This window comes from Aythya ferina (assembly GCF_964211825.1).
Source record: "Aythya ferina genome assembly, chromosome: 15".
Classification (NCBI taxonomy): Eukaryota; Metazoa; Chordata; class Aves; order Anseriformes; family Anatidae; genus Aythya; species Aythya ferina.
In genome coordinates this window covers 12,069,402-12,088,653 of record NC_140314.1, presented here as the reverse complement: position 1 = coordinate 12,088,653, position 19,252 = coordinate 12,069,402, and the positions used below count along the sequence as shown (strand labels likewise).

At 44.4% G+C, this 19,252-nt stretch overlaps 1 protein-coding gene across 3 annotated transcripts in view; it reads right to left on the bottom strand.

Annotated features, from left to right (window-relative positions):
* Positions 1-19,252, bottom strand: part of XPO6 (exportin 6) — a 52,562-nt gene that overhangs the window by 21,968 nt on the left and 11,342 nt on the right. For 2 of the 3 annotated variants that reach the window (XM_084536333.1, XM_084536334.1), the window contains exons 2-9: positions 17,204-17,294; positions 15,415-15,527; positions 12,335-12,532; positions 9,690-9,849; positions 9,212-9,289; positions 3,599-4,052; positions 3,463-3,492; positions 34-160 (exon numbers count right to left, since the gene is read on the bottom strand). In XM_084536333.1, the coding sequence (XP_084392459.1) occupies positions 34-160; positions 3,463-3,492; positions 3,599-4,052; positions 9,212-9,289; positions 9,690-9,849; positions 12,335-12,532; positions 15,415-15,527; positions 17,204-17,294 (1,251 nt within the window). The remainder of the gene's footprint in view (positions 1-33; positions 161-3,462; positions 3,493-3,598; positions 4,053-9,211; positions 9,290-9,689; positions 9,850-12,334; positions 12,533-15,414; positions 15,528-17,203; positions 17,295-19,252) is intronic. The other variant, XM_084536335.1, reaches the window with a different exon arrangement.

The window sequence follows — 19,252 nt, the reverse complement described above, 5'->3', positions numbered from 1 at the left end:
AGAACAAGGAAAAACAATGTCACAAGGCTGTACCTGATGAAAAGTGTATTTGAACAACAGTGCCAGAAATTCAACCACGGGAAACTGGGAGTAGGATTCAATTCTTCGTAGATGGACGCTCACAAAGAGACGAAGAAAGTCCGTAAACTTCTCAATGTAGCTACAAGGGACAGAAGAAAACACAATTAAGAAAACCTGAAGGATGCCACAGGAAAAAGCAATTTCATTGAAACAATCATAAATTCACTCAAAAACCTTTCATTAAAAAAGAAAGTTACAATTAACAGCCAGTAGAACAATTAAAATATAAAGCCCTGCAACAATTACCTACAGGATGGGCAACCCTTCCTTCCATTAATACCTGAAACAGCAGAAAAGACAGTCTAGTCAAAAGCAACTTTAATATTCAGATAAATATAATTGAGTTTAGTCAGGCCTGCAAATAAACACAATCCCCCCCACCCTAGAGAAATAAGTACACAATAGCAAGTCTGATCATACTGATATATACAGGATTAGTCATGAAAACTGTACCACTGAGGAATTCAGCTGAAAGCAAGAAGTTAATGCACAAGTTAACAATACACGTGTTAAAAATTTACTATGGTAGGGGAAGAGACACACAATTTAGAGCTGGAAAGGACCGCTTCTTATGCGGTGCATGACCAACTATTATCCTGAAGTTTCTCAGCTGAGCCCAGGCTTTTGTGACTGAATTAGACAATAAAGACAAATCTTCCTCCAGAGCATGGGACCATACAAAATGAAGATCCAAAAAGAAGCCTGCTATCAAAATTGCAGGAGTCCAGCAAGAGCACGACCTCGGTGCAAGCACGGAGGGTTCTTAAGTACAACACTGGGGAAAAATTACAACGGGGTAAGCTGTTGTGGAATAAAAACATGCCGTGCACAACACAAGCTTCCTCAGGATTAGAAACCATCCTCATATGGATCTAAACACAGAAGAATGAAGCACTCCATCTGTACACAGGACCAACGCATCGCAACATGATACACAAACAGCAAGAGCTCCAGTGATCCAGTGACAAGGCTGTGGGCAGAGCAATTTGTCCTTCCCATACCTTAAGAGTTCTGAAGTATAAGAGCACTTCAAGTTTTTCTTTTAAAACAAACAGCAAGTTAGGTTTAGCACAGTTTCAGACACAGTTGAGCAGATTTGGTTTACTGTTCTACCTCCTCTCCCCTTCTGCAAATGCTGGTTTGAAGACAAACGCTCTAACCACAAGTGATTCAAGTCTGGAAGCACTGCCAGCTAACAGAGCTGCAACACTGCTAGTTATTATAAGCCTACAAAAACCATAATATACTTTGAATATGCAAAAAGACTACATGAACTTTTTATTTGACACTGCCTGCTTGACAAGAATCAGCACAACATGCCTGACCACTGACCAAAGGCATCAAAAATAAAAGATAGCAAAAAACATGCATCCAGACCCAAACATTTCCTTCATTTTTTTTCATTTTTATTTTCTGAAGAGGCTCTGACCTGAGACCAGTGAAACTCCTACTTGGCACCTAGCTCCACACACCCCAAAGCCCATAGTGCAACCTCCACGCCACTGCTTCTATCCATACCAGACATTTTCCACTCCCATTTCCAATATTTTCACATTTTCAAGTTGAAGCCAACACAAATAAAGCAAAAGACAGTTCACGCTTAATCTTCTTCTATTCAGCAGTAGAATCTATTCAAAACCACACTGATTTCGTAACAAGACAAAAGGAATCACTGCCACAAGAGGCTGGGGAAAAACAGATCTATGGCAGGCAAGCTCTAAAGACAGCGATCTAATGAAGTCAGGCACTTTGACCAGCACCAGTTTTGTTTAGGACTTCGTTAGTCCATCTCAAGAAGATGCATTCATGTGAGAAGTTCTTTAGTTTTGGATGTAAAGCTAGGAACATCCTCCTATACAAGGCAAAGCCATTTCTACAGTGAGGACAGAGTGAGCAGAGAGAGCTCCATTCCTGCCAAAGTCAGCTAGATTTTTCCAAGCAGTCTCCCCAGAATGTCTTAGTTCCATCCGTGTTTCAGACCTCAGCAACGAGTGAGGAGGATTCTTTTAAGTAGAGATATCGGATCTCTGGATAACATGTATAAGCAGCAGAAGGTAACAGGACAGCAATACGATCTCAGTAAAAGCCAACACAGCTACATCCCTTCCACAGTTCGGTCACTGAAGGCAGCTTGCTGATATTTCCATAGAAGAAAAAGGAGTTACAGAGGGCATTTCATTTACTGCAGGTTTACAGCACAGCTTCTGTGGAATTCAGAGTGTGACCCCTTGCTCTCTGTGCACATATTGCATATGCAAAGGTAGCAGATTTCCACCATATAAGACATTATTTTTAGGAAGCAAGAAATACTGAAGTCAGAGTAAGTCAAGAAGCAAGCAAGCGGAATTCACTGTTAAGCTGAAGTCACAACTAATCTACATCTATTATCATCAGTGTATTTAAAGACATGGAAAACGTTTTTACAGAAGAAACATGCAAGTCATGTCTACAAGATTTGGAATCCCCACAGTTGATTCCAAATTCGGTTTTACACCTGAGTGAGTATCAAGGTGAAAAAAATCAAAAAGCTCAAAAATCTTTCCGCTGCATCTTCGTCCAGCAGCACCAGAAATTTATTTCCATCATTGTGCATCCACAGCAAGATACCGAGCATGCTCACACTGACAACAGATCTGTCAGCATTAGCACCAGCCTGCCTGTCCTCCCATCGCGAGCGCTCGCACAGCGGGCCGGCAGTGAAAGGCAGCATCGAGTCATCACCTCGTCCACCACCCTGCCACCACGTGGATCCAACCACTCAACACAGCAGCAAGACAAATCTCACTTTCTCTCCTACAAGTAGGATATATCCGCCATGAAAGAGTCAAGCTGTTTCAGGCAAGGAGCACGGCAGTGGCTTTCTGGAGAACAACCAGACCATGCAGCCTCCCGAGGTGCTGCCACTTCCCCTGCTGCCTCCAGCCACGCACGCAGGACAGCCTGCGTGGTGGAGCCATTCACCACTGCTGTGAATGGAGTTCCCAAGGCTGTCTTTCAGTGTCATTTAAAAAACAAAACAAAAAAAGAGTAATCAAAAGTTGTCAAATCTCAATGAAGGGTATGAAACTATTTTTCTTTTCTTTCAAGTCATGACTCGCAGAATATCTACCCACTCTTTGTATGGTTGAGTTTAAGACAGAGAAGGCAGATACCGACCAGCAAAGGGAATACTGCAATGCCTTTACCTCACTGTGCCTCTTCTGTTGTTCTGTTACAACTGAATGAAGGGCAGGTTCAGCTCTTGTGCCACCTCAGACCTGCAGTCAAACAGTAACGAACGGGGAAAGGGGAGGAAGAGGACAGGAAAGAATACAAACCTGTGCCACCACGGTCACTTAGCAAACTTAGCCCCTTACCAGAACCTTACCTGTGGGCACCTACCTTTCTGCCTGCCTCCACCAGCACAGAACTCTGAAAAAAAGGTGATTAGACACACCATGCATGACCGCAAATTAAGACTGTCCTTTAGAAAGCAAGAGGCCCTAGCACAGCTACTTAGCTGTTTGGTTTCTCTTACCTTTCATCCAGTTCCTCTAGTCGGCTCTTCACTGTGTGGGCATTATTCTCCTTGGTAATCTTCTGCAGGAGGTAGAAAGTCTGCTGGAACATCCGTAACAAATACTCCTCAAACTCCATAGGCACGCAGTTCTTAGACATCAGTTCATTGATGCAAGACATAGCCAAGACGCCAAGTCGGCCACGCTCCTGTCCCAACACCGAGTTCTGGCTGCTGCCGTTGACAGAAGACATCTTCCTAACGCGAGTGTCGCAGCCGAAGCGAGCAAAGTGGAAAATGGTGGTGAGGAGTGACGGGGTGATACTGGTAGACAAAGGGATCCAGCTGAAGAGGTGTGCCAGGCACTCCAGTGCCAGGGAACAAATATATTCACTTTCCGTGTCAAGGATGGGGATTGGCTGGTTCAATAATTTGGCCGCACTGGGACTCTGCAACAGGCTACTTAACAGGTCACCTAGGGGAAAAAAGCACATCTCTGTTATAAATCAAGGCGATAGCTTCAAAAGGTGCGACTGCAAGCCGTAGCTATAAATCAAAAGCCATCAGAGCCGCTGGCACACAATAGTTAGTGCACAAAGATTTGTCCAAGCTGAACTAGTGATTTTGGTATTCTGGAATTTTCTCCAGTTTTTGTACAGATTTCACATGTCAGGTCAGAGGAGGTGCTGAACAAATAAGTTCAAGTGGCAGCTCCTTACTGTCCTTTAGCTTTCCTGAGAAGCACACATGCAGCGTTTTGGAAAAGATAATAGTAATGCCAGGGGGTGTATTTTAGGGATTTCTTACAAAATTCATTTCCTTCAAAAGCTTGAGCATCCCTGCTGTAAGCTTGCATTAGTTCTCTGGCACATCCATATTATACTGAAACTTGGCAGAGTTGCTGCTGCTTGCATGTGACAGCTTGTGGATTATAGAAGAGCAGATGTACCGAGTGAGACCAGAAACCTGCTTACAGAGAACAGGGCCTGCCTGTTCCCGGAGTGACCAAAGACCCATGGCAAGCACATGTGAGATCCGTCAGCCTCTGGCCACTTGCAGTGCAAAGGTTTCCTGAGCCAGGTGGGGTTTGAGGAATTCTGCACAGTCTCTGAGGATTTGTCTCCCATGGATTTAGCCAGGCTCCAGCTGAAGCCATGAACACTTCAGATACATAGCATCCTCTTAAAACAGTTTCACAGCTTAACTCTATATAGAGTAAGGATGGCTTTTGTTTGAAGCCTGTCAACTCGACTTCTTATACCAAACAGGGAAAAATAATTTTTCCATTCATCTCCTTTCACTTGGTATCTTCTGTCCCAGCTCCTCACTCTCCATTTGAGACTGTACCTTTCTTACATGGAAGAAATTCAGTATTGCCTTTATTGCTGCTCCACAAAGCCTCCATTTCTGTTCTACCCCCTTGATAGAGAAGACCAGGACTGCAGCTGCTATTGAAAATGTGGGTGAGCTTACATCCACGCAGCACCTCAGCAGTTTTTGACTGCTGTTGGTCTGAAGCTCTCGTAAAATGATCTCGTGCAACACTCAGAAGTTAACCCTGGATGCTGAAGGTGAGCTTGGAGCCCACAACTCAGCCTGAGCTCAGCATTGCTCTCCCTGCATTGCGTTTCACTTTGCTAGCCCAGAGTCATGCAGGATCCCCCTGCCAGTCTCCAGCCGTACCTCCTTTCCACCCTTCTGACCACTCTGTGCTGCCAGCAAGCCTCCTCGTCTCTTCACCCAGCCTTTTTGGCACGTCTCTCAAGTACGTTCGTGTGCACAGCCCCAAGCAGGACCCCACAGGTGACCTCCCCCCTCACTGCGAGGGTTGAGCATTTCCACTTACCTCTCGTCTCCTACCTTCTGCCCAATTAATCGTCGCAGGGACTCCCCTTATGCCCAGTGAGCCTTTGCTTTTGCAAAAGCTTTTAGCAAGAAGCTGCGCTGAAAGCTTTATGAAAATCCAAGCAGATAATGCCAGCCAGACTGCCCTAACTCACCCACTAACTCACAGACTTCCAGACCACATGCTGGAAGCCTATTTCTTTTCCCCAGGTTACTCGATGCCCTTCTCTTCCCTGCGTGCAAACAATCTCTTCACCTTTAGAAAACCACAGGCACTCGCTCCATGACTGAATTTAGAGTTCTCCCCCAAAAATCCAGGTAACTTTTTTGAAAGCGAAGTGACCCAACGCCCCTGCAGGACGAACACAGCGGGGATGATTTACGGAGCTATTTCCAAAGGACTCAGAAGCATGCATGATGAACAGGCATGATGAAAATGTCGCCATTTCTCATCAAGATAGATGTCCTACACCACTAAATTCATAACTCCCTGCCATACTTTAGCATTTTTTCCTCCTCCTCTCCAGAAATTTGAGGCATCATGCTCCTTCAGATGAATTAGATAAATTAGATAACCCTGCGCTTAGCCTTGGTATTACAACAGCTGCCGTCGCAGCACTCGCAACGAGACGTGTGCTGCAGCACAAGGGCTGCTTTTAGCATGTTTACAGAAGCAGACATGCTTCTTCCAAAAGGCCTTCCTCCACGAGAACCAAAGATCCTGAGCTGTCAATACACCAGCCACAAAGTGCAAATTAGGACCCTTTAATTCAAAGCAATTGGTCTGAGTATTTTGCACCCAGTTATTTCACTGAAGCTCAGAAGCGGAATTTAAGGTCTATTTTGTACCTGTGTGAACAGGAGATAAACATTTCCAACTGCATTCATGCACCAGGAGAAAAACCTCAAGGGAGAGGGGTTGGGATGGTGCTAGCTTTGCAGAAGCAAACATTTGTGCTACTCATTTGTTTACCATACATGAGTGAAAACGCCTAAGGAAGGGATTCATCAAGTAAAGAGATAAATTACTCAGACAACATTTGGAGGATGGGAGATTATTGCTGAATAAATTCTCTAATGATCCAATAGCCCAAACGTTTCCCAACACAGAACACAGTTCCTTTGCTTCAATGGTATACGAAATGAGTTTAGTATGGTTTAAGTGCTATTTAAGAACTATGCAAGACTTGTGAGTAACCATTTCACTTCGCTTCCTTTGTTGTGCAGGGAAGCATATTTTTTAAGTTCCTGAAGAGATTCTGGCTCTGACAGAAGATATCAAACATTTATATGGACTTCTGATGCTTATTTTACTTTTTTGGAATACCTTTAATCTCTCCTGACCATAAGAAAAGGAAGGTGGCCTTATCTAAGCTATGGAGGAAACAACAAAAAACTTTAATCATCATCTGTAAACAGAATACTTTGCATAAATGTGACTCATATGTAAGCAGCATGCACGTAAGAAGATTTGGTGATTTGGTCAGCGTTGATTTCACAAATTCTTACAGGAGAAAAGCAATTAATTCATACAGTGCAGAATTTCATGGCAAGGTGCCACCAAACCCACATTTGCCCTGCAGGTCACCTCTGAACCCTGTATTTTATTTCTACCTGCAAACAGATCGGTAAACATGCAATGCCACAGCTGCCACTCACTGCTACTGGTTGTGTGTCTGGCTTTAAAACCCTGCATTCTCCTTGCTAGCAACCCCAGCAGTTAAAAATCTTGAAAATACACCGCATGAGTTTGTTCATTCTCATAAAAGAGGGAAGACCCAGAAATAAACGCATCGTAATTCCCATGTCGAGAATTATAATCTAAATCCCCATGAGATAAGAGCACAACCAGATGAAAAACTGTCTTGGCACCAGCAATATCCAGCAGCTCACTGAGGAACCAAGAGGACATTTCAGGCAGGCTTCTGCTGAATTTCTTCCCTTGATTTTGCTGCAGTACCCAGTTCTGCAGGCACGGCCTTGAACATGACTGTATCAAACAGCCTTCTGCAGGAACGCACAAGGGCTCACTGAGCGATTCAAGCTGTTTGGTACAAATAGAGCATCATTAGCAGCCACTGAGTCACTTGCTGCCAACTGTGTTATGCTAACATGAGTCAGCTTTTTACCTTGGAAGACACTGATCTTACTCAATGCCACAGCACCACGGCACTGGGGCACTTGCTGGCAGCTCCCACTCCAAGCAGCGGGCTCACTCTTGCCAAGTGATATGCCAGGTTTGTTTTTTTCTTGTTAATATTATTTTTTTTCCTATCTTTCGTTAACTACAGCAGGATTTCCCCCCTAAAAACAAGGTGATATTGCTTTCCATTTAAGACTTTGTATTTTTAATGTAAATATCAAAATGTCTTAAAGCTCTAAGGAAAAGAAGCACTTGAAATTCTGGTGAAAATTTTAACACTAACAAAACATTAACAAACCAAACGCTAACATTAACCAACACTTAACAGGGACAGCTGTCTGAAGCTAACCAGTACAATCTGGCACTAGAAAGCAAGCAACAACTTTCAGTTCACTGCTTAAGGTCCTGCAGACAGATTTAAAGACAAAACAAGGTACCATAACACCATGTAACAGAACACACATGATTTGGTATCAGTGTGACCCTGGAGAAAAAAAGTAGTGGATCCCCAAGTGTTTCATCTTCTCCCTATGCACAACCAGACACTACAGGTTTCCAGACCATAAGCCTTTAATTTTTCTTTGTTAAAAGCAGACAAAGCCAAGATCAGAGCTTTTAAAGAAAAATGATTTAACTGCATCTTGATATTTTTTCCTACTTTGTATTTCTGAGAAGGACTAAAAACACCACATGCTGCTGCACAATTCGTGGGTGAGCTGAATGCAACAGAGGCACCACAGAAACTGGTACTCATCCAAACTGCCTTCTCACCTGGGGAGACCCTCTGCACTTACAGGTATCCCTGGTACAGTGGTAACAGGGTAAATGAAACGTGCTCTGAGTGCAGAGATACAGAAACACACTCTTTTTCAAAGGTAATTAATACGAATTTAAATTAGTATAGATAAACAGCCATGCAAAAGTCTGAGCAGGAAGGTTTCCCAACACATATATGCCCAAAGCCCTAGGCATTTCTGTTTTAATTTAGAGATGCAGTTTTGCTCCACTCTGCCTTTTGATATACTTAGAGCTGAAAATCACAGATAAATGTGCATTGGGTTTGTGGGGCAAGGCTGTGGTACCAGGGAGTTACAAGGGTGGCTGCTGTGAGTGGAGTCCCACAGTTTTAGTTTCTCACTGCTCTAGTCTGTTAGCAATAAGCAATACAAAATATTAATCTCCCTACACTGAGTCTCTTTTGCTCAGGATGGTAACTGGTGAGCCATCTCCCTGTCCTTATCTCAACCCTTGAACACTTTTCCATTGTGTTTTCTCCCCTTCTTCCTTTGAAGAGGGGGAATGAAAGAGTAGTGTAGTGAAGTTTAGCTGCCTACCCATGTGAAACCACCACACAATGCCAACTCACTGATCTATCAGCATTTTGAACTGACCCTTCAGAAAGCTTTTGCCATCTGAGAACAGGGCTGTCCTGAATGAGGCACCATTTGCAAGTGGGGCATCCCCTGCAATAGAAATTGCTTCTTCAGGTGAAGCTTGCCTTTCTGACCAGAAATTGTTGGACTATGAACAAGTTTAGGAAAAGGTTAAACCATAAGGGAAGGAATCTACTCGATATTGCAAGTTAAAGCGCATGGAAATAATATTATGTAGCTTAAAGACAAGTACTCAGCTTCAGCTGTCCTTACCACTTTCTCCTGAAGTTGGGGATGGTGGTGGAGTGGCAGCAGTAACGCTGTGTTTGTCCCATATGCTCTCCAAAATACCTGGCCAAAGAGATATTTTTCAGAACAGACTGCTAAAAGACAGATTGATCTAACAAACATACTGGAGACAGAGTGCTCCGCTAAAACACATCTTGAGTGCTCCAACAAGGAACATTCTGTACAAGAACTCAGTAAGTTTTTCAGGGTCACTAAGAAAAGACAATCTCAATCCCTTTATAAAGAGGAGGATGTGTGCAGCTATATATCTACTTTGCTACACAAGCTTCTTTCATAGTCTTCTGACCCAGTCACCCAACAGTAGAGTTGAGCTTTTTAACAGCAGGAGTGGTTCTACGTCACCCACACGTTGCCTCCCTGCACTGTGAACATGCAGGCTTGCTATCATAGGGACAGTGAAGGAAGACAATTGCTTCAGGGCTGCAAGGCCGCCAACTCGTACCTGTGAGGAGCCCAAGCACTGTTTGCACCTGGTCCAGGAGCAGCTTGCGTAACTCTTCCTTCCGGGCTACGCTAAGATCCTCTCGCGGACATGCCAGTTCTTCCGAAGTTGTTTTCAACATTATCAGCCCCAGAGGAGTGGTCACAGGAGACTGAATTAACTGAGAGGAAAAGGCATGAAAGCAACACGTGATAACATTCTGCAGAACTGTCAGATCACAGAAAGGAGATCAGTAATTGTATTGGCTGTTTACAAGCGAGTATCAGTTCCCCTGGTTTGTAGCAGTGCATGTTGAGGGAAGAGAACTGCAAGTATTGGATTTCCTGAGACATTAATCTATGTTGCAACAGTTCAAGCACCATGGGAATCCTTGGGGTTTCGAGAGAGCTTTCATAATGCCATTGCACACATTCTCTGTTCCAGCATGTTTACCAGTAACAGTTTGTTCCCCTTGTTTACTGCCTTCTGCTGACATCATCACTTCTCAGAATTGCCTCAGCACCCAGGAGTTCACCACGTAACAGGGCTGCTGCTGAAGACACGCTCAGACTGGGAGCCTGCACCATCAGCCAAACAGTTCCCCCCTATCCCCCTCCCCCCAAAAAAAGTTCTTTCCAATTGCAGACAGACAAATGCAGCCAGTACTGGATGGCAACAGAACGCAGGTAAGGGATGTAACCTCTCCTTGCATTTGCATCACATCTCATTCTGGAAATCACATTTACCCTAAAAAGAATGATTTCCACCATGTACAGGATGCACAGGAATAGGACCAGAGAAAGCAGTGATTTTCGCCTTCATTAGGCACTGGGACATTACCGACACACTCAAGTGGGAAAAAGTTTTATTTTCAGCTGGAAGACACTGCTGTTCTCTTGACCTGAAACATCCAAGTGATTTATGCACTACTCCCTCTAGAAGAAAAAAAAAAATCTAAAGCCAATCACAATTATTGCAAGTAATTCCTGAAGTCATAAATTAAACAACGCAGGCTGACTTCAGCTCACTGGCCCACCAGACCAGAGACAAACTGACTTAACATTGCCCAGGCTACACAGTTTGGTGAAATATGCTGGGACAAAAAAAGCCATCTATAAGCTCTTAGTCTAGATGTACATCACTCTGGCCTTCAGAAAGGAAGCACGATGGCACAGGAGCAGACAGCTAAAGGAAGTTAAACATACAGCTTGTTAGTGAATTAAAAGATGACTTAACATCTCCTCTCATAATATTTTCTGACAAAGCCAGGAAGTCTGGCAAAACCATGCCCTGGCACTTCAGTAATGTTAGATTTTGTACCTCTAAAGCAGCAGCATTAGAATTACTGTTTCTGCATAATGACAGCACAATAGACCAAGTTACTTTTCTTCTCCATTTCCCTAATGGCTCAATAAAACTTTTAGAAACTACTTAGAGGACTGCGATACCAATTTACTGCTACAGAATCTAATAATTGCTTCAAATGATCTCGGAAGAAGAAAGGACTTGTGCAACTCTCAAGTCTATCTAGCACAGGAGCAGAGTGTTTTGCTTTTGCTCTTCACTATTTTGGGATCCTGCAGTTGAGTATTAGTGCTTTTCTTCCCATTCCTCTCAACGTTTTTGGAAGGCCTCTGATACAGAAATTAATTTATAGCAACGCTTCCCTCAGAAGCTGAGTCTACAAGGAGAGGCTTAAAGAAAAATTGATACCAGAAGTGGGCTTGCAAGCACCTAAGATAGCCTCCAAATGGCTAGAAGAGCAAGTAGAAGCTCAGAGAGCATTTCAATTGCAGATCCAGATAAAACCAAGGCCAAAGCTGTAAATGTAGACAGTTGTCTTAAATTACTTATTGTCAGACTGACAATTCAGGAAAAAATTGCAGTGTACTGCACTACATGATTACAGAGCTATTTGAAAAGAGATTACTCCAGTAAGTAACAAGCTCGGTTTGCCAAGTCTGCATTTTTTTCCCCCAAATTTTGCAATTAATACTAGATCCATTTGTCTTAACAAAAACTCCTGACACTTTGGGACCTTGATTTATTTCAATAATTGCCTTGTAGTTTGTTTGTGGGCATAGCCGCATTCAAATCATGTAATTATATCAGCAGAAAAACGTGGAGCAGCACCTCAGTTTAGGCTCAGCCTCTACGCCACTTATGAAGGATTTGGGGAGAACTGGAAACCAAGCACTCAAACCCAAAGAGGAGGGTAGCACCCGCCTGGCTGGGCTCCAGCAGCAGGGAGCTGTTCATCTGATCCAAATTTCACTGTGAAGAGGCTGCATGTCAAACAAATATTGTTCAAACTAGCAGCACTGTCTCAGCCAGGGCCCTCAAACACACCTCTCCTCTCAAACACCCCAGCAGCATTCAGTTAGTGCCTTCACATGATGAGGTGCCGAAGCTTTTCAGGGTAATTTGGTTAATAGAATTAAGTGAAAAAAATCTCTAACAGCTCCATTCAGAAACTCCACTTTCAACATAACACTAGAAAGATGTATAATACTTAGGAAGCCATGGGCCACTTGAAAATTAAAGGGAAAGGAATCAGAGAAGGAACTTTGCTTTTCATGCAAGTATTTAATCTTCAAGGGAAGTCACTATTCAAGGAAACAAATTACAGCCCTCTGTGAAAAGTTTTACCTTTAGAAGCTTCTTACCTGCAAGATGTTAGTGAAGAAGTCATGGTAGAACATGGGCCAGTCCTGTCGGCCGATATCCACGATGACTTTGCAGAGCTTGTTCCTGATGAAGTAAGGCAGAGTTTTGTGGTGAGCTAGCAGGAGTTTGGGCAGGCAGCTGCGGATCTCCATTTTGTCTTGAGATGGGACCCCAAGCCACATCTTATTGATCAGGTTCTGGAAAAGAAACAGACCTCCACAGTGAGCCCACCTGAAACATGCTGATCTCGCGTGCTTCACCAAAATTAAGCAGTTAGGTGTCTGAGTAGGAGAACCTTAAAAGGCTACAGCCTTCAGAGCCATCCGTGTCCCTCACTGACCAAGCACGGGCCATAAACGGGCAGACCTGCAGATCAGCAAGCCAGCAGATATTAGCAGATTAAGCAGAAGATGGTTCTTTTGTTCCAGCTCTGACATGCAGCTTCGCTCTCTGGGAAAAAAAAGCTGAAATTTCAGACGCTGGGACTGCCCTCAGCCCTAACCCTGGCATCTCCAGCAACACAACCACGAGTGTGTGTGAACACACGAGAGTGTCTAGGCACAACTACAGCAGCTTCACCGAGGCCACGGACCCCGTTCCACTAACTTGGAATAAGTTTTGCTACCTGATGGGGGACTTGGGCAAATGAAGCCCTTGATATCTCAGGCTGAGGAGCAAAACTCACTGAGCTCACCCCTCTAAGCCACACAGTGTACAGGAGAAAGCTCCAACAAGGAAATAAGAGCCCAGACCCACCACAGCACTATCAGATTCACCCATCCAACATGAGATGTTCACAAAAGTCTCAGTGCCCTTTCAAAGGGCAAAGCACAGCCTTATATGAGGTAGAATAAAAAAAAAGGAAGCAGGTTTGGCTTTAGATGTCTCTGGTGCCACGCAGGTCTGAGGAAGGTCACCTCTCGAGAGGACTTTGCAGAGACGGGGCATCACTTTACCAGAAAGCTTTTAGGCCACTTAAAAACCGGGCAAAATCCCTAAGAAGGCAGAGTTGCAAATTGCTTTCCTGCCACGCTACAATCCCATTTAGGGACTCTGGAGCATTAGCAGCTGAGCCTCGAAGGATAACTTATGTAGGAGGCCTGCTCCAGGGGCGCTGCCTGCAGCCATCTGCAGCCATATAGCTTGGAAAATCCAGCGCCAGGAAATACTGTGCGGTGCTTTGCTGTGGGAAATAGAAGGCTGGGCTTGTGGTCAAAGCAGATTTAGTTCACAAAACTGTACAGAGGTACCACTTCAGAGTGTAGAGGGGCAGGTTTATGTGTGTATATATCTATATACCTTCTATATGGCACATACACCAAGCATCTCAGAGGTTACTTTCTCCTCCCCTATAGGAGATGTGGAAATACTACTTAAAAGCCAGCAGTGACCCAAGCAAATGTGAGTTCCTCACTGCTAGTCCACAACGAGAATTTCTGAAGTGCCCATAAAACTGGAAGATGCTTCAGCATTAATATCCATCCCTTACTGCCCACGGAATTTGTCCACTCAGCTGGCCTGAACACGGCCGCTTTCTCCACCTGGGAAACGTCCTGGGGAAGGCATTGTCTTTTCCAAAACCAAGCAGAAATTATTCACCTAGAAGGGGGCCAGGAAGTTTTTATTCCAGATCTGCTGTGGACTTTCTAGACATTCTTGAAAATACAGCGTCCTCCAGAAGTTTGGGGGATGAACCTTGTGTTCGTAAACATGGTTTTACTGACAATCAGCACAGACCCAAAGGCTATGACGAAGGCTCAGGCGCAGACTGACCCAGGACTAGCCGAATGCAGTGCCACAGCAGTTAACTTTGGAAATTCCAGCTTCTCAGTGGAGAGATCCTAATCTCTCAGCTGAGCTGTGAACTCACTTCCCTCAGTTTACACACGCACAGTGATTCCTTTGTTCTGCTTAGTTCTGGGCACAATTATTTTCAGTACTACTTTACCCCCCCTGCCTCTGCCCTAGAGCACCAGAGGCTCAGTAATCAAATGTTTTCCTCTTCATGAAAATCGGTTTAATTATTGCAGGCTGCTGCGGTTTGACATCCAGCCCCAGAGCAGGGAACAACTCCCATATCGTTTCTGTCACGAACACCCCTTTAGGAGAGGAAGGATCGCCCAATGGTCTTAGGACATGGCAGATTAAGTTTGCAGCCCCACTTCAGGCTCCCTCCCTTTGCAGCCCCAGATAAATAAATAGAGCTTTGTGAGTCAAGAAGTCAACAACACGGAGACATCATTTGTCAAAACAACTATGAAGAACAGAGTTGTTTGCTCTATCCATAAAGTGGCCCAGTGCAAAGGGTATAAACACTCCTTGAGTTCAGAGCAAAGCTTGGACTGCTGATCCAGCCCAGAACAGAGTGCAGAGGCAAAAAAAAAAAAAAAAAAAAAAAGACCAAATTGAGGCATGACATTGACCAAGCCCCAGGACATCAGCAGGGAAAGACACTGCATGGCTCGCTGAGATATCAGCTGATAAAACAAAGCTTTCACAGAATAATTTAGTTTCTTCAGTAGCTATACAGATCAATATTCAGGCTTTTAGCCATTAACTTTGTTCCCTTTATAAGCAGGTAACAAGTGGGATGCGGTCTTGCAAGAGTGACCTTCCCTCTACAACTAGCACATAAGCTTGTGGGATGCAATTCAGAAAAGAACATCAGAAAAATAAATGTCAAAAATAAAAGAAACTTTGTTTTCCCTCTTAGCATTACAGTTTGCAGCAGCTAGTAGGAGGTAATCATACATATATTTCTGACCGTAAAAGAGTATAAAAGCAATAGCACTCTTAAAAGCTTTGTGCAGAAAACTCAAGCAGCCTCTGAAACTGCAGGCAATTTGTACTGAGAGATGCCAGGAAGTTAATTCTTCAATTTGTGTACAAAGATTCATATTCTCCTACCCTAAGCCTGCCATTAAATAACCTCTTTAGGAGAAAGCAATAAAAGCAAGCTTTATCACTGTACTTATTAGGGTTGCCTTTTCAGACAAACATTTTCAAATAAAATCGATTGCCATATAAAACTGCATCAGACACGGAAAATGCACCATGCAGGCAACAATATCCATTTTACCTCAAACACGGTCAAACTGTACATCATCACGTAGTCATTTCTTGTACTTGACAGGAAATAGAGGCAGAATCTCCAGGCTCCTATCTGCTGGGCAAAATTATTTAAAAGCTCCTCTGAAAAAAAAAAAAGTATTAAAAATACATTAAAGCCCAATCTGTAAACAGATTCGTAACAACCTATGTATAGCACACCGAGCTTAGAAGATACCCCATATTCAGAGCAACTCAAACAACCAGGGGAGGGGGGGAAAAATCATCCTCAAAAGCATTAAAACCAAACTAACAACAGGCTTTCATGAAAACAAAATAGGTATGGCAAAAATTGTGTACTCTGAAATGATAAGTGCTACACCAGACTCATAGCTGAGTATTAAGACAAGCTACACAAAAAATCATTTGCAAGCACAACTATTCCAAGTGTAAGAGCCCAATGTTGGAATACCAGGTCCCTGTGAAAGACTGCAAGCATTTCAGAACACATACAGCATTGGGAAACGCTCGTTTCAATGCAATTGCTCTGAGAGACATTGATTTTTTTGCAAGTCAGCATAAAAAAACCTCTCTGAACACTCAGATGCAGGATATGGTGGTAATCTCAAGTCAAGCAACTACACACCCAACGTGGCACAAGGAAAAGCTGCAAGGGCTGTGGTCTCCAGGCTAACCAAGTGTAAGTCATAACCAGCGAGTTCCTTCCCTGCAACTTGACCAGGAGAGCAGGGGGATGCTGAAGATTTTTTTACCTTTCCCACAGCTCTGCCATTTCAGCTTCTAAGCAAGAAAAATTTTAGGGAAAGCTAAAAAAAAAAAAAAAAATTAAGATGAAGTTGTGCTTTAATAAATGCAACAAGCTTTAATAAATGCAACAAATCCAAAAAGCTCCTGAAAAAATGAAGGGACTGAAAAACTACTCCACAAATCCCAGTTATCAGTGCCGCACACAGGTCTGACCTCCTTTTCGACTCATCCCTTGTGCTGCCGGGAGCACAGCAAGGGTATTTGCTATACACCTAAATTTGGGCTAAATGAAAAGGCACGACAGTCTTTCTAGCACTGCATGTGATCACCACAACAGGGGAAAAAAAAAAAAAAAAAAAAAAAAAAAAAAAGACACTTTGCCAGTTGCTTATTCTTTATTCTTCCAGGTTTCTGGAAGAAATCTTTCATGCTGATCACAGACTTGGCACTGAAGTTACAGAAATGGCAGAAGCCTGAGAAGAAAAGCAAACAGCCTACTTCTGCCCATTAAATACAGCTGCAAGAAGCTAATCTAGAGCACCTGTAAGATCTCTGCTGGTTTTCAGAAGGACATATTTAATAACACTAACCAAAATGAAACCTCACTGTTTATTCCCACTTGTCATTTCACATTAATTAGGACATTCTTCTGCTTTCCCTTCTTAGGGCAGTACAGATCTGAAATCCACGCTCCATCTCTAGGCAGAAGATAGACATTTCCCAAGACGAGCAGTCTAACAATGTGCAGGCAGAGAAAAACTAACAACTTTCTCCCATCCTCGCCAAGTCACCACTTGGAGAAAGGAGCTGCACCTCCGTGCTTACAGGAACAGAGGGTTACTGATGTATTAATTATCTGTAGGACTTGCCACAGCAACTCCAAGACCCAAACTATCATGTTCATACCTCAGCAGGAGAGGCTGAGATGCCAGTTCTGTACCAGGCAGAGCACTTTTGTCTGCTGTGTTTAACAACCACCCAGTGTCCTCCGCTGAGGTCTGCAGGCAGCAGAAAGCCCACAGGACCAGCCCCTAAAAGCAGCTTGCACTCACCTATCTCACGTTTCCGCTCATTCGTTGTGCAGTTGTGGAAAAACTCTGTCATTAAACTCTCCAACGCCCGTAGCGAGGCCTCTTCAGATGCCTGGGGACAACACGGAAAGAAAGGACTTAAAGCAAATTTCCACTTTGAATCGTGCTCCCTTCTGTGCACAGCTGACTTCCACGGAAGGCAGCACGTGGAGGTCAGCATCAGTCACCACGCAGAAGTACTCAAAAACTAAGCAGGTAGAAGGCAAAACTGTCTGGAATTGAACCTGCTCACTGCAGCGAGAGCCAAGGAGCAACAATTCCCCCAAAGGCAGCAAATTTGAGTCAAGGTGCTTTCAGCCTGAGCCCGTTCCCATTTCTGACTCGGTGCCACGCTGCCTCCTCCAACACCAAAGGTGCCACGGAAGAAGCAGCAGCTTGAAAGCTGAAGGAATTCCCGGCGCTTTGAGAAGTGACACACCAGGATTCAGAGGTTTAAATAAAGCACAACATTCCTCCACCCCCAAATTTACTTTTTGGAAACATTCAGTTATAGCTCTGTATGTACAAACCCTAAAAAAAAAAAGGCATTAGTACACAGCAGCTGCAGGGTTACTGGGGCTCTGTGACTCTCTGGAGCTGAGATAATTTTATCCCAGTGCCATCCCCACGCCGAGGTCAGCCTCTCTACCTGCACTCCCCTTCCCTGCCGATGGATCGGCTTAGAGGAGAGCCCGGCACAGCACAGCAGTGCTCTTAGTCATTCCCCTAAGGTTTGCAGCTCACGCTGTCAATAATAAATGCACAGAAACAATGCAAACCGGGAAAGAAAACTGAAAGTTCTGCCTCTAAGAGTGAAAACAAACACAAAACGATGACTGGCAGCCTTCTGCACAGAGCCAGGCTGGGGAGAGCTGGGCAAGCAAGGCCACTTGCAGGCACAGAGCCGCTGCCAGCTCCCACCCCAGGGAGCACCGCAGCAGGAGCATCTCCTCTCCTCTCCTAAGCACCAGCAAGCCAGGACACCAGCATGGGCCCCACCGAGGGATGCTCTGTGGGATGCTGCTTTTTCGATTACCTAGCAGAGGAATGCTGAGCTTCAGCCTCTTCGTGCCTCCCCACCCCCTTTTCTCCTGTTAAATCCGCCTCTAGAGAGCAAAGACTATTTTAGAAAGAAAAAAAAGTATTCTGTTAGCAGAATACTTTTAGTATTCTGTTAGGCAATTGGCTTAAAATAGCCCACAATCAAATCAAAGCCACTTTGTCAACTTAAGCAAGATCAAGCACCCATTATCACTTCCTTAATCCATTTACCGGCAGTCCCTGGCAGCGCAGGCTTCACCTTGCAGCTGGCCCTGGCTCCCTTCTGCCCAGCTAACAGCAGCCCCACGGTAAGAGCTTGATTTTAAGAACTCCACTTGACCCATTCCCACGATGTTAGGATGCAGCCACGCTGCCTTTCCCATGCATTTCTGTCCTGGGTGCTTCACCTTGCTGCAAACCCCTTCCTAACCTACTCACTCCCGATGAGACCAGGACACGTGAACCCAGTGTTTCAGCAGATCCCCAGACTTTGCTTCTTTGCTGCTCAACACAGACCAAATCTCACCAGCAGTTCCAGATGCCGAACACCCAAAAAAACATTTCCAGCCTTTGGCTACGTCAATCTGGTGCAGCCAAGCTGCTCCGTGGGAGGGCTACTCTCTGTCCCGTCCCTCCGCGACCCAGATCACCTCAATTCACTGAGAGGTGTTAGCTCCGTGCACAGGGATGTTAGGGCTCCATTGGGTTAGCACCGTTAATTCAATCCATCTTTCGGAAGAGTAGTTGACATAAAACCACTTTTTTCCAGGGCCAAAAAGTTGCAGGCTTCCCAGAAATACCAAACCCCTGACAGATCCCCTGCTGCCTCCAAATTACCTCAGAGCAGAGGTTTTGAAGAGGGCTGAGGCTGCTCCCAGGAACACCTTTCCCCTTCTGTACAAGCAGCGCCATCACCATACTCAAAACATCAAAAGCACAAAGGGAACAGCACCAGGCTAGCAGCACGGGTGGATTGCCAGAAGTGTGCGG